This window comes from Entelurus aequoreus, linkage group LG09 (genome assembly GCF_033978785.1).
Source record: "Entelurus aequoreus isolate RoL-2023_Sb linkage group LG09, RoL_Eaeq_v1.1, whole genome shotgun sequence".
Lineage (NCBI taxonomy): Eukaryota > Metazoa > Chordata > Actinopteri > Syngnathiformes > Syngnathidae > Entelurus > Entelurus aequoreus.
In genome coordinates, this window is record NC_084739.1 from 26,770,918 (window position 1) to 26,784,463 (window position 13,546).

The following is a 13,546-nucleotide window of genomic DNA, read 5'->3' on the forward strand; positions in this document are numbered from 1 at the left end:
ATGCATTTTTTATATCATTATTTATTTCGTTTTTATCATATCAGAAATAAACTACGACAGTCAGTGGGACCTCAATTTACGAACACCTCTCTTTGCGACCATTTTAGTTTACGAACCTCTACATTATGCCAAATATGCCTCTGTGTGCGAACCATGTCTCGGTGTACAAGCGCTTCATTCGTTCATTGTGCATGCCGTTTGAAGTCATCGGTGGCTGCCATTTTAATGACATCACATCCTGTACACAAGGGCGCAGCCATTGTGAAGAGTTTCGACGGCGAGCGACACCACTGACTTGTTTATTTCCACATGTGTCGTACCTTTCGCCAGTCAGAGCTGTGTCAGCCTGTCTTATAGAAACACTTTAAATGTGTCCAAACTCTTACAGTCTCGCTGTATAGCTTCGGGTTGCTAGACAACCGCTTGGAGATAACATTTTAGCTAGTCTGCCTCCAGCTTGCAATATCTTCATTTTGAGGATTTTATCAACGAAGGGGGTTTTCTACTGCAATAAGTCTTGAATTGTGATGAGACCGTAAACAATGCACAGCAGACTTTTATTACAGCGAATGAGAAGGCACTACCGGGACACAAGCTGATGAAGGATTGCCTCACACTGCTAATTTCTGCTATTGCCAGCGGTGACGGGGCAAAAGCACTGCTTTTTTATCACTCGGAAACTCCAAACGTGTTGAACAATCCCACATATATACGCCGACACAAGGTAATATGATTTTCATTTATTTGTGTTTTATTGTAGCAACATCGTGGTTAACATTTTGAAGCCCACCAACGAGACTTTTGTGTGTGTTGACGTTTAAGCTAGCTGTAATGCTGTTGTGTTGTCTGGAATAAAAAGGGATTTTTAATCCATATATATATATATATATATATATATATATATATATATATATATATATATATATATATATATATATATATATATATATATATATATATATATATAATTTACATATTAGTATGGCCGTCAAAGTTAACTTTTTTAACGCACGATTAACGTTTTTGACCCTCGGCCCGTCCGGTAGCTTGGGGAAATGTGTAATGGCGTCCAGTTACTGATGTGCCACAAGCTTGAAGAAAGGGGACCTTATGGAAATCTCAGATCCAAAGCCATGGCATTTGTAACATTACATGTAGATTGTTCCTCGAACTGCTTAAATTAGATGGAATACAAGCTCAGCAGGAACAAAGACGTTAGAGATGAAGCCTAAGTCACTTTTATCTGAGATTTTCGTTAAAACATGTCAAGTCTTTTCCAATACCAAACACACACGTTTGGTTGGCGGCTTCACAATAATAGCGCTACACTTCGCATCCGGTCTAACCAACAAAACAACAAAAGATTGTCTTACAATACGATCATGCTATTCTGTGATATTTCTACCTAAATAAATGTTTTCTGGCAGATTGAAATTAAGTGTTTTGAAATGGCACCAGTGATATTAAGTAGGGTTATTGTCTTTGAACAAACTCGTCTTTTTCTTTGCTACCATTGAGACCAGGTTTAATAATACAGGCGTTCCTTCCACCGCCCTCTGCAGCCCACATCGGGTAGTAACAGTTCATTACACAATATTACCATAGCTATTGTATATTATTTTATAACGTGTTCTGATTGATAGTCTTCAATTACACAATGTATAACAGGCTGAATATTACATTTTATTAATACGTAGGTAGAGAAGGTTAAAACATTGTCATGCAGAGATATGAATTCCATTAACGTGTAAAGTACAGAATATCAGAAACTTTTAATCTGGTAGTTATACATCATTTAAAATCTTTGACAATCAAAGCATGATCGTAACAATCTACATCTTGGGTTATTAATGCGTAAATCTGCTATCTAAACATGGAAGTGTAGCTCCTCTCCTCTAAATGCAAGTGATCCAAAAGGAATACAAATTCTGTATTCCTACAAAATACAAACTCTGGCAAGACACCAACACACAGTAACTTTTAAATGTGTTTTATTTAAAAGCGTGTTTATATCCTTTTTGTGTTGAGCTGTTTCAAAAAACATAATGTTTAAAAACATTCCATTAAAGCAAATTAATTGTCCAGTCAGGGTATTAAAAACGTAAAAAAAATATCTGTTTAGGATGCACTTAATAATGACGAAAAATGATATCTTTCTGCGGTAATCGCGATTAATTTGAAGTTATCTATGAACAAAATGCAATTAATTGCGATTGAATACTTTAGTCGTTGGACAGCACTAAAATATATGCATTATAATGTCTTCAAAGTGTGTTGGAACTAATTATTCATGTTTACATTGATTCTTATGGGGAACTCTGCTTCACTATACATATGTTCTGTTTACAAACCATGTTCAATAAAAGTTCGTAAATCGAGGTTCCACTGTACTACACTTTCTTGTTTGCATTGACAGTGATGTTGAAGGGTGATGATAATATCATCTCATATTTACCAACAAAAAAATAAAACCGATTGCTTTAAACAATTCTCCGATGTTCCCAACACAACCGGGAGTAAACTACGTGCAATGTGTTAGAACTTGAAAGAAGGTTTACCATCACCCAGCACTATTCAATCGGGCACCATTGAAATAATATAGTTTGCACCAAAGTCACATTTGTAATAATGTGAGCAGATGGAACCTGTAACAGGCCATGGACGTGAGGCCAGTAGACAGATTATGTGGGGTCCTGTAAAGGACACAGAAATTATAATGCGTATGACAGGTACTGCTTTTTTCTTTCATTTCTGTCTGACAGAAGCTGAGAACAGAATGCCTGCCATACCAACTCACACACTAAAATGTCACCAGAATTGAGTTAGTAACTACCAACAATAATGTTCATTATATAGAATATATTAAAATATACTTGTGAAAAAAGTGGAACCTCGATTTGCAAACTCCTCTTTCTACAAACTTTTCGATTTACAAACCACAGGCCGAATACAAATATGCTTATGTTTACGAACCTTGTTTCATTGTACAAACGTTTCATCCACCCATTGATCGGCTGCACCGCAGCAATTTTACTACTGCGCTGTATGCTTTTCACACATTTTTTTTTTAGCCTTTTTACATGTTGCTGGTTTTGATAGCTCAATACGAGTCCAAAAAAGCTGTGAACAAACATAACAAGGCCTGCTCAGTGGTCTTGTGGTTAGAGTGTCCACCCTGAGATCGGTAGGTTGTGAGTTCCAACCTCGGCCGAGTCATACTAAAGACTATACAAATGGGACCCATTACCTCAGCATCAGGGGTTGGAATTGGGGGTTAAATCACCAAAAGGATTCCCGAGCGCGGCCACTGCTGCTGCTCACTGCTCCCCTCACCTCCCAGGGGGTGGAACAAGGGGATGGGTCAAATGCAGAGAGTAATTTCACCACACCTAGTCTGGTACTTTAACTTTAACTTTAACCACAACGTTGTCGACACAATGTCGTAAAAACACTGCATAACTAAATGATTTGTAAAGGAATACAGAGGAAGAACCCATTATATTTAATCACAAATTTGCCCCCCCCCCCCAAAAAAAAATGGTTATTTTAGCTTAATTGCTTTCATTTGCGAGTCAAATTAGGTATTTTTGCCAAATCCTCTCCTCCATGCAACTTGCCAGCATTGGAACAAAATAAACCATGATGTGAAAATACCATATGGTTGAACTAATACTCAAATATTATAAGTCATATTCAAATGCAATTATGTCTGTACATAATGTAAATAAATAAAGTCAGTAGTTCCATTTCCAACCTTGTCCCTTATGCCACAAAGGTATTTTTACTGAAAGATACTATCTTAAAATATGCTTTTGAATTGGATTTATCGGTATTGCATTCCTTTTCATAGCCTTATTGCTATTATAAAGTGTGATCTTTCAGAAGCAAGGGGAGTGAAAGAAGAAATGATGTGGGCAGTGGACATCAGTAGAGGCTTCTCTTGATTGTCAAGAGGCGTTAATACATCCATCCACCTATTTCCTCACCTCCATTGCTGGTGCCAGTCTCAGCCGTCTCAGAGACATCTGTAATGCGAAGCACACACATAAAAACATGTTATTGTAAGATGCAAATTAATGCCTTGCATGTGTTATGGTAATAATGTACACCTAAAAGCCTCTCATGCCTGGTAATACAATGCTTTCCTTGAATTGCACTTAAAAAAAAGAACAAAACATACTCGACAGTGGAGAGCAATGCGTGCAAAATTAATTGCAAAGTGACATCCCTGTAAGGCAGCCTGCAAAACCCCCCTTTGCTCCAATCCTCTCTCCGCATCCTCTATACCAGTGTTTTTCAACCACTGTGCCGCGGCACACTAGTGTGCCGTGAGATACAGTCTGGTGTGCCGTGGGAGATTATCTAATTTCACCTATTTGGGTTAAAAATATGTTTTGCAAAACAGTAATTACAGTCTGCAAATGGTGTGTTGTTGTTGAGTGTTGGTGCTGTCTAGAGCTCGGCAGAGTAACCGTGTAATACTCTTCCATTTCAGTAGGTGGCAGCCGGTAGCTAATTGCTTTGTTGATGTCGGATACAGCGGGAGGCAGCGTGCAGGTAAAAAGGTATCTAATGCTTAAACCAAAAATATACAAAAAGGTGAGTGCCCCTAAGAAAAGGCATTGAAGCTTAGGGAAGGCTATGCAGAAAACTGATGGCTACAAAGTAAACAAAAACAGAATGCTGGACGACAGCAAAGACTTACTGTGGAGCAAAGACGGCGTCCACAATGTACATCCGAACATGACATGACAATCAACAATGTCCCCACAAAGAAGGATAAAAACAACTGAAATATTATTGAATGCTAAAACAAAGTAGATGCGGGATATATCGTTCAAAGGAAGACATGAAACTGCTACAGGAAAATACCAAAAAAAGAGAAAATGCCACCAAAATAGGAGCGCAAGACAAGAACTAAAACACTACACAGGAAAACAGCAAAAAACTTCAAATAAATCAGAGTGTGATGTGACAGGTGGTGACAGTACACCTACTTTGAAACAAGAGCTATAGTGATGCATGTTATGGTTTAAAGTCATATCCAACAATTGCGACGACGACTTTTTACTGTCAACTGAGTTTTGCTTTTTAATGATTTCTGTTGGTTGTGTGCCTCCAGATTTTTTCACCGCAAAAAATGTGCCTTTGCTCAAAAAAGGTTGAAAAACACTGCTCTATACGGCCCGTTATCTCTGTAGTCACACAACTCCTTCCTCTTTTCTCACTCCCCGAGCAAACCTCGCTGCTTCCCCCTTTTTTGCAGCAACAATCAGGCAAACAAAGCACACCATAAAAATACCTGCTCTTCACCGGCAGCCTGGTGGCGCAGCGGCGACGTGAAATACAACCGCTTAGCTATGTAAGGAAGAAAAAAAGCATTTTGCAGTCTGCAGTGGACGTCAAATAATCTCCAAAAGGAAGGCTGCAGCCAGTGTAAATGAACGGTGTGCTATAGGATGCAGACTTTGGAGTAAACAATGACATAAAGCAATGTGTCTCTTCTATCACCACATCTTTCTTTGTGTTGTTTGCTTGCTCTCAGTCGTCACCTGTCTTGCTTGCTTGTGCCAGGTTGCATCATTGTTTGACATGCGGCGTTCCATTCTCTGGAAATCTTAACCTTTATTGCTACCAGCTGTCTTGATCAAAAATATATTCTCCCCGAAACAGTCTGTAGTTTATCTGATGCAACAATCTGAAGTGAAGTTTTTAATCCCCGATAGTCCAACAGCAGGAAGGATGAAGCAAAAACACTTTTTTGGTCTGTGTGTGTGTGTGTGTGTGTGTGTGTGTGTGTGTGTGTGTGTGTGTGTGTGTGTGTGTGTGTGTGTGTGTGTGTGTGTGTGTGTGCGTGTGTGTGTGTGAGAGAATGTGTGATTTAGTTCTGAAGCACAAAACTACCCAGAGGGGATGTTAACAATCTACAAAGCAAGTTTAGTGCTGACGTTTTAGGAAGGCGGCGTCATTGCTTAAAAAGAGGCCAAATGCAGAAGAAAATACAATAAGTGTCCATGCATCAATTGCAATTAGAGCCCTACATTATTAGCATATGTATTTATGACATAACATCGAAACAAAAAACAATAATAATTCAATCAAAAAGTTGCTTAGGGTATCAATACTTTGGGGCATAACTTGATGTCACCAACATATTACAAACCTCAAAACCAGTGAAGTTGGCACGCTGTGTAAATTGTAAATAAAAAGAAAATACAATGAATTGCAAATCCATTTCAACCTATATTCAATTGAATAGACTGCAAAGGCAAGATACTTAACGTTCGAACTGGAAAACTTTTGTTGTTTTTTTGCAAATATTAGCTCATTTGGAGTTTGGGGCCTGCAGCATGTTTTAAAAAAGCTGGAACAAGTGGCAAAAAAGACTGAGGAAGTTGAGGAATGCTCATCAAACACTTATTTGGAACATCCCACAGGTGAACAGGCTAACTGGGAATAGGTGGGTGCCATGATTGGGTATAAAAGCAGTCATTCACAAACAAGGATGGGGCGAGGGTGACAACTTTGTGAGCAAATGCGTGAGCATATTGTCGAACAGTTTAAGAACAACATTTCTCATTTCGCTATTGCAAGGAATTTAGTGATTTCACCATCTACGGTCCGTAATATCATCAGGGAATCTGGAGAAATCACTGCACGTAAGCGATGATATTACGGACCTTCGATCCCTCAGGCGGTACTGCATCAACAAGCGACATCAGTGTGTAAAGGTTATCACCACATGGGCTCAGGAACACTTTACTGTCAGTAACTACAGTTGGTCGCTACATCTGTAAGTGCAAGTTAAAACTCGACTATGCAAAGCCAAAGCCATTTATCAACAACACCCAGAAATACCGGCATCTTCGCAAAAGTGTTCTGTGGTCTGACGAGTCCACATTTCCAATTGTTCTTGGAAACTGTGGACGTCGTGTCCTCCAGACCAAAGAGGAAAACCATCAGGACTGTTACAGGCGTAAAGTTGAAAAGCCAGCATCTGTGATGGTATGGGGGTGTATTAGTGCCCAAGACATGGGTAACTTAAACATCTGTGAAGACACCATTAATGCTGAAAGGTACATACAGGTTTTGGAGTAACATATGTTGCCATCCAAGCAATGTTATCATGGACGCCCTTGCTTATTTCAACAACAGCGTGGCTTCATAGTAAAAGAGTGCGGGTACTAGACTGGCCTGCCTGTGGTCCAGACCTGTCTCCCATTGAAAATGTGTGGCGCAATATGAAGCGTAAAATACGACAATGGAGACCCCGGACTGTTGAACAACTTAAAAAAATCTCCTCAGTTCCCAAACGTTTACTGAGTGTTGTTAAAAGGAAAGGCCATGTAACACAGTGGTAAAAATGCCAACTTTTTTGCAATGTTTTGCTGCCATTAAATTCTAAGTTAATGATTATTTGGCAAAAAAAAAACAAGTTTCTCAGTTTAAACATGAAATATATTGTCTTTGCAGTGTATTCTATTGAATATAAGTTGAAAAGTATTTGCAAATCATTGTAAATGGCGCGCGACTAAACTTGAGGTTTTCCATCAAGCATGGAGTGATAGTTTAAAGGCCTACTGAAATGATTTTTTTTTATTTAAACGGGAATAGCAGATCCATTCTATGTGTCATACTTGATCATTTCGCGATATTGCCATATTTTTGCTGAAAGGATTTAATAGAGGAAATCGACGATAAAGTTCGCAACTTTTGCTCGCTGATAAAAAAAAGCCTTGCCTGTACCGGAAGTAGCGTGACGTCACAGGAGCTAGTATTCCTCACAATTCCCCATTGTTTACAATGGAGCGAGAGAGATTCGGACCGAGAAAGTGATGATTACCCCATTAATTTGAGCGAGGATGAAAGATTCGTAGATGAGGAACGTTACAGTGAAGGACTTGAGAGACAGTGATGGACGTATCTTTTTTCGCTCTGACCGTAACTTAGGTACAAGCTGGCTCATTGGATTCCACACTCTCCTTTTTTTATTGTGGATCACGGATTTGTATTTTAAACCACCTCGGATACTATATCCTCTTGAAAATGAGAGTCGAGAACGCAAAATGGACATTCAGTGCCTTTTATCTCCACGACAATACATCGGCGAAATGCTTTAGCTATGAGCTAACGTGATAGCATCGTGCTTTAACTGCATATAGAAACAAAAAAATAAAGGATAGAAGGAAGGATAGATAGAAAATCAACAATACTATTAAACCGTGGACATGTAAATACACGGTTAATGCTTTCCAGGCTGGCGAAGGTTAACAATGCTGTGCTAACGACGCCATTGAAGCTAACTTAGCAACTTAGCAACGGGACCTCACAGAGCTATGCTAAAAACATTAGCTCTCCACCTACGCCAGCCAGCCCTCATCTACTCATCAACACCCGTGCTCACCTGCGTTCCAGCGATCGGCAGAAGGACGAAGGACTTCACCCGATGCGTTTGGCGGCCCGGAGACGTAGGAAGTCAAGGTGAGGTCGGCGGCTAGCGCGGCTAGCGCGGCTAGCGCGGCTAGCGCTCCAACAAAGTCCTCCTGGTTGTGTTGCTGTAGTCCGCTGCTAATACACCGATCCCACCTACAACTGTCTTCTTTGCAGCCTTCATTGTTCATTAAACAAATTGCAAAAGATGTCCAAAATACTGTAGAATTATGAAATGAAAACAGAGCTTTTTGTATAGGATTCTACGGGTACCATAACTTCCGTTACTCTGACTTCGTCACGCGCATACGTCATCATACCGCGACGTTTCAGCCGGATATTTCCCGGGAAGTTTTAAAAGTCACTTTATAAGTTAACCCGGCCATATTGGCATGTGTTGCAATGTTAAGATTTCATCATTGATGTATAAACTATCAGACTGCGTGGTCGGTAGTAGTAGGTTTCAGTAGGCCTTTAATAACTTATAAACGCATGCTTACCTTAGCTAAAGCTAAATATTACTCCAATCTCATCCACCTCAACAAAAACGATCCTAAATTTTTGTTTAGTACAGTAGCATCGCTAACCCAACAAGGGACTCCTCCCAGTAGCTCCACCCACTCGGCAGATGACTTTATGAATTTCTTTAATAAGAAAATTGAAGTCATTAGAAAGGAGATTAAAGACAACGCGTCCCAGCTACAACTGAGTTCTATTAACACAGATACGACTGTATATACGACGGATACCGCCCTCCAAAATAGTTTCTCTCTCTTTGATGAAATAACATTAGAGTAATTGTTAAGATGTGTAAATGGGACAAAACAAACAACATGTTTACTTGACCCATTTCCTGCGAAACTTATCAAGGAGCTTTTTGTATTATTAGGTCCATCAGTGCTAAATATTATAAACTTATCACTTTCCTCTGGCAACTGTTCCCCTAGCATTCAAAAAAGCGGTTATTCATCCTCTACTCAAAAGACCTAACCTCGATCCTGACCTCATGGTAAACTACCGACCGGTGTCCCACCTTCCGTTTATCTCGAAAATCCTCGAAAAAATTGTTGCACAGCAGCTAAATGAACACTTAGCGTCTAACAATCTCTGTGAACCTTTTCAATCCGGTTTCAGGGCAGATCACTCTTCGGAGACAGCCCTCGCAAAAATGACTAATGATCTATTGCTAACGATGGATTTTGATGCGTCATCTATGTTGCTGCTTCTTGATCTTAGCGCTGCTTTCGATACCATCGATCATAATATTTTATTAGAGCGTATCAAAACACGTATTGGTATGTCAGACTTAGCCTTGTCTTGGTTTAACTCTTATCTTACTGACAGGATGCAGTGCGTCTCCCATAACAATGTGACATCGGACTATGTTAAGGTAACATGCGGAGTCCCCCAGGGTTCGGTTCTTGGCCCTGCACTCTTTAGTATTTACATGCTGCCGCTAGGTGACATCATACGCAAATACGGTGTTAGCTTTCACTGTTATGCTGATGACACCCAACTCGATATGCCCCTAAAGCTGACCAACACGCCGGATTGTAGTCAACTGGAGGCGTGTCTTAATGAAATTAAACAATGGATGTCCGCTAACTTTTTGCAACTCAACGCTAAGAAAACGGAAATGCTGATTATCGGTCCTGCTAGACACCAACATCTATTTAATAACACCACCTTAACATTTGACAACCGAACAATTATACAAGCCGACTCGGTAAAGAGTCTGGGTATTATTTTCGACCCAACTCTCTCGTTTGAGTCACACATTAAGAGTGTTACTAAAACGGCCTTCTTTCATCTCTGTAATATCGCTAAAATTCGTTCCATTTTGTCCACTAGCGACGCTGAGATCATTATTCATGCGTTCGTTACGTCTCGTCTCGATTACTGTAACATATTATTTTCGGGTCTCCCTATGTCTAGCATTAAAAGATTACAGTTGGTACAAAATGCGGCTGCTAGACTCTTGACAAGAACAAGAACGTTTGATCATATTACGCCTATACTGGCTCACCTGCACTGGCTTCCTGTGCACTTAAGATGCGACTTTAAGGTTTTACTACTTACGTATAAAATACTACACGGTCTAGCTCCATCCTATCTTGCTGACTGTATTGTACCATTAGTCCCGGCAAGAAATCTGCGTTCAAAGAACTCCGGCTTATTAGTGATTCCCAGAGCCCAAAAAAAGTCTGCCGGCTATAGAGCGTTTTCTGTTCGGGCTCCAGTACTATGGAATGCCCTCCCGGTAAAAGTTAGAGATGCTACCTCAGTAGAAGCATTTAAGTCCCATCTTAAAACTCATTTGTATACTCTAGCCTTTAAATAGACCCCCCCTTTTTTTTTAGACCAGTTGATCTGCCGTTTTCTTTTCTCCTTTGCCCCTTCGCCGGGTTATTCCGGTTCCGGTGACCATGGATGAGGTGCTGGCTGTCCATCAATCAATCAATCAATCAATGTTTATTTATATAGCCCTAAATCACAAGTTTCTCAAAGGGCTGTACAAGCCACAACGACATCCTCGGTACAGAGCCCACATACGGGCAAGGAAAAACTCACCCCAGTGGGACGTCGGTGAATGACTATGAGAAACCTTGGAGAGGACCGCATATGTGGGTAACCCCCCCCCTCTAGGGGAGACCGAAAGCAACGGATGTCGAGTGGGTCTGACATAACATTGTGAAAGTCCAGTCCACAGTGGATCCAACACATCAGCGGGAGTCCAGTCCACAGCGGGGCCAACAGGAAACCATCCCGAGCGGAGACGGGTCAGCAGCGCAGAGATGTCCCCAACCGATGCACAGGCTAGTGGTCCACCCGGGGTCCCGGCTCTGGACAGCCAGCACTTCATCCATGGCCACCGGACCTATGCAACTCCCCCTCGCAAGGGACAGGGGAGAAGAGGAGAGAAGAAAAGAAACGGCAGATCAACTGGTCTAAAAAAGGGGGGGTCTATTTAAAGGCTAGATTATACAAATGAGTTTTAAGATGGGACTTAAATGCTTCTACTGAGGTAGCATCTCTAACTGTTACCGGGAGGGCATTCCAGAGTACTGGAGCCCGAATAGAAAACGCTCTATAGCCCGCAGACTTTTTTTTGGCTCTGGGAATCACTAATAAGCCGGAGTTCTTTGAACGCAGATTTCTTGTCGGGACATATGGTACAATACAATCGGCGAGATAGGCTGGAGCTAAACCGTGTAATATTTTATACGTAAGTAGTAAAACCTTAAAGTCGCATCTTAAGTGCACAGGAAGCCAGTGCAAGTGAGCCAGTATAGGCGTAATATGATCAAACTTTCTTGTTTTTGTCAAAAGCCTTGCAGCCGCATTTTGTACCAACTGTAATCTTTTAATGCTAGACATAGGGAGGCCCGAAAATAATACGTTACAGTAATCGAGACGAGACGTAACGAACGCATGAATAATGATCTCAGCGTCGCTAGTGGACAAGATGGAACGAATTTTAGCGATATTACGGAGATGAAAGAAGGCCGTTTTAGTAACCCTCTTAATGTGTGACTCAAACGAGAGAGTTGGGTCGAAGATAATACCCAGATTCTTTACCGAGTCTCCTTGTTTAATTGTTTGGTTGTCAAATGTTAAGGTGGTATTATTAAATAGATGTTGGTGTCTAGCAGGACCGATAATCAGCATTTCCGTTTTCTTAGCGTTGAGTTGCAAAAAGTTAGCGGACATCCATTGTTTAATTTCATTAAGACACGCCTCCAGCTGACTACAATCCGGCGTGTTGGTCAGCTTTAGGGGCATGTAGAGTTGAGTGTCATCAGCATAGCAGTGAAAGCTAACACCGTATTTGCATATGATGTCACCTAGCGGCAGCATGTAAATACTAAAGAGTGCAGGGCCAAGAACCGAACCCTGGGGAACTCCGCACGTTACCTTGACATAGTCCGAGGTCACATTGTTATGGGAGACGCACTGCATCCTGTCAGTAAGATAAGAGTTAAACCAAGACAAGGCTAAGTCTGACATACCAATACGTGTTTTGATACGCTCTAATAAAATATTATGATCGACGGTATCGAAAGCGGCGCTAAGATCAAGAAGCAGCAACATAGATGACGCATCAGAATCCATCGTTAGCAATAGATCATTAGTCATTTTTGCGAGGGCTGTCTCCGTAGAGTGATTTGCCCTGAAACCGGATTGAAAAGGTTCACAGAGATTGTTAGTCACTAAGTGTTCATTTAGCTGCTGTGCAACAGTTTTTTCGAGAATTTTGGAAATAAACGGAAGGTGGGAGACCGGTCGGTAGTTTACCATGAGGTCAGGATCGAGGTTAGGTCTTTTGAGCAGAGGATGAATAACCGCTTTTTTGAATGCTAGGGGAACAGTGCCGGAGGAAAGTGATAAGTTTATAATATTTAACACTGATGGACCTAATAATACAAACAGTTCCTTGATAAGTTTCCCAGGAAGTGGGTCAAGTAAACATGTTGTTTGTTTTATCCCACTTACACGCTGTAATAATTCCTCTAATGTTATTTCATCAAAAATAGAGAGACTATTTTGGAGGGCAGTGTCCGTCGTATATACAGTCGTATTTGTGTTAATAGAGCCCAGTTGTAGCTGGGATGCGTTGTCTTTAATCTCCTTTCTAATGAGTTCAATTTTCTTATTAAAGAAATTCATAAAATCATCTGCCGAGTGGGTGGAGCTACTGGGAGGAGTCCCTTGTTGGGTTAGCGATGCTACTGTACTAAACAGAAATTTAGGATCGTTTTTGTTGAGGCGGATGAGATTTGAGTAGTATTTAGCTTTAGCTAAGGTAAGCATGCGTTTATAAGTTATTAAACTATCACTCCATGCTTGATGGAAAACCTCAAGTTTAGTCGCGCGCCATTTGCGTTCCAGTTTTCTACATGATAATTTATGAGCTCTAATTTCTTCTGTAAACCATGGGGTGCGCCTTTTAGGGGCCCTTTTTTGCTTTAGCGGTGCTATACTATCAATAATTTCGCGCAAGGCATCGTCAAAGTTGTTAGTGAGTTTATCAATAGAGCCGACATAATTTGGGAATGGTGCTATTACCGAAGGCAGTAGGTCAGCAAGAGTCATCGTTGTGGCAGCATTAATGTTG

General features: G+C 40.8%; 1 protein-coding gene across 4 annotated transcripts in view; it reads right to left on the reverse strand.

Annotated features, from left to right (window-relative positions):
• Positions 1 to 13,546, reverse strand: part of macrod2 (mono-ADP ribosylhydrolase 2) — a 1,153,479-nt gene that overhangs the window by 16,520 nt on the left and 1,123,413 nt on the right. For all 4 annotated transcript variants that reach the window (XM_062058480.1, XM_062058481.1, XM_062058479.1 and 1 more), the window contains one exon: positions 3,987 to 4,025. In XM_062058480.1, coding sequence (XP_061914464.1) covers positions 3,987 to 4,025 — 39 coding nt within the window. The remainder of the gene's footprint in view (positions 1 to 3,986; positions 4,026 to 13,546) is intronic.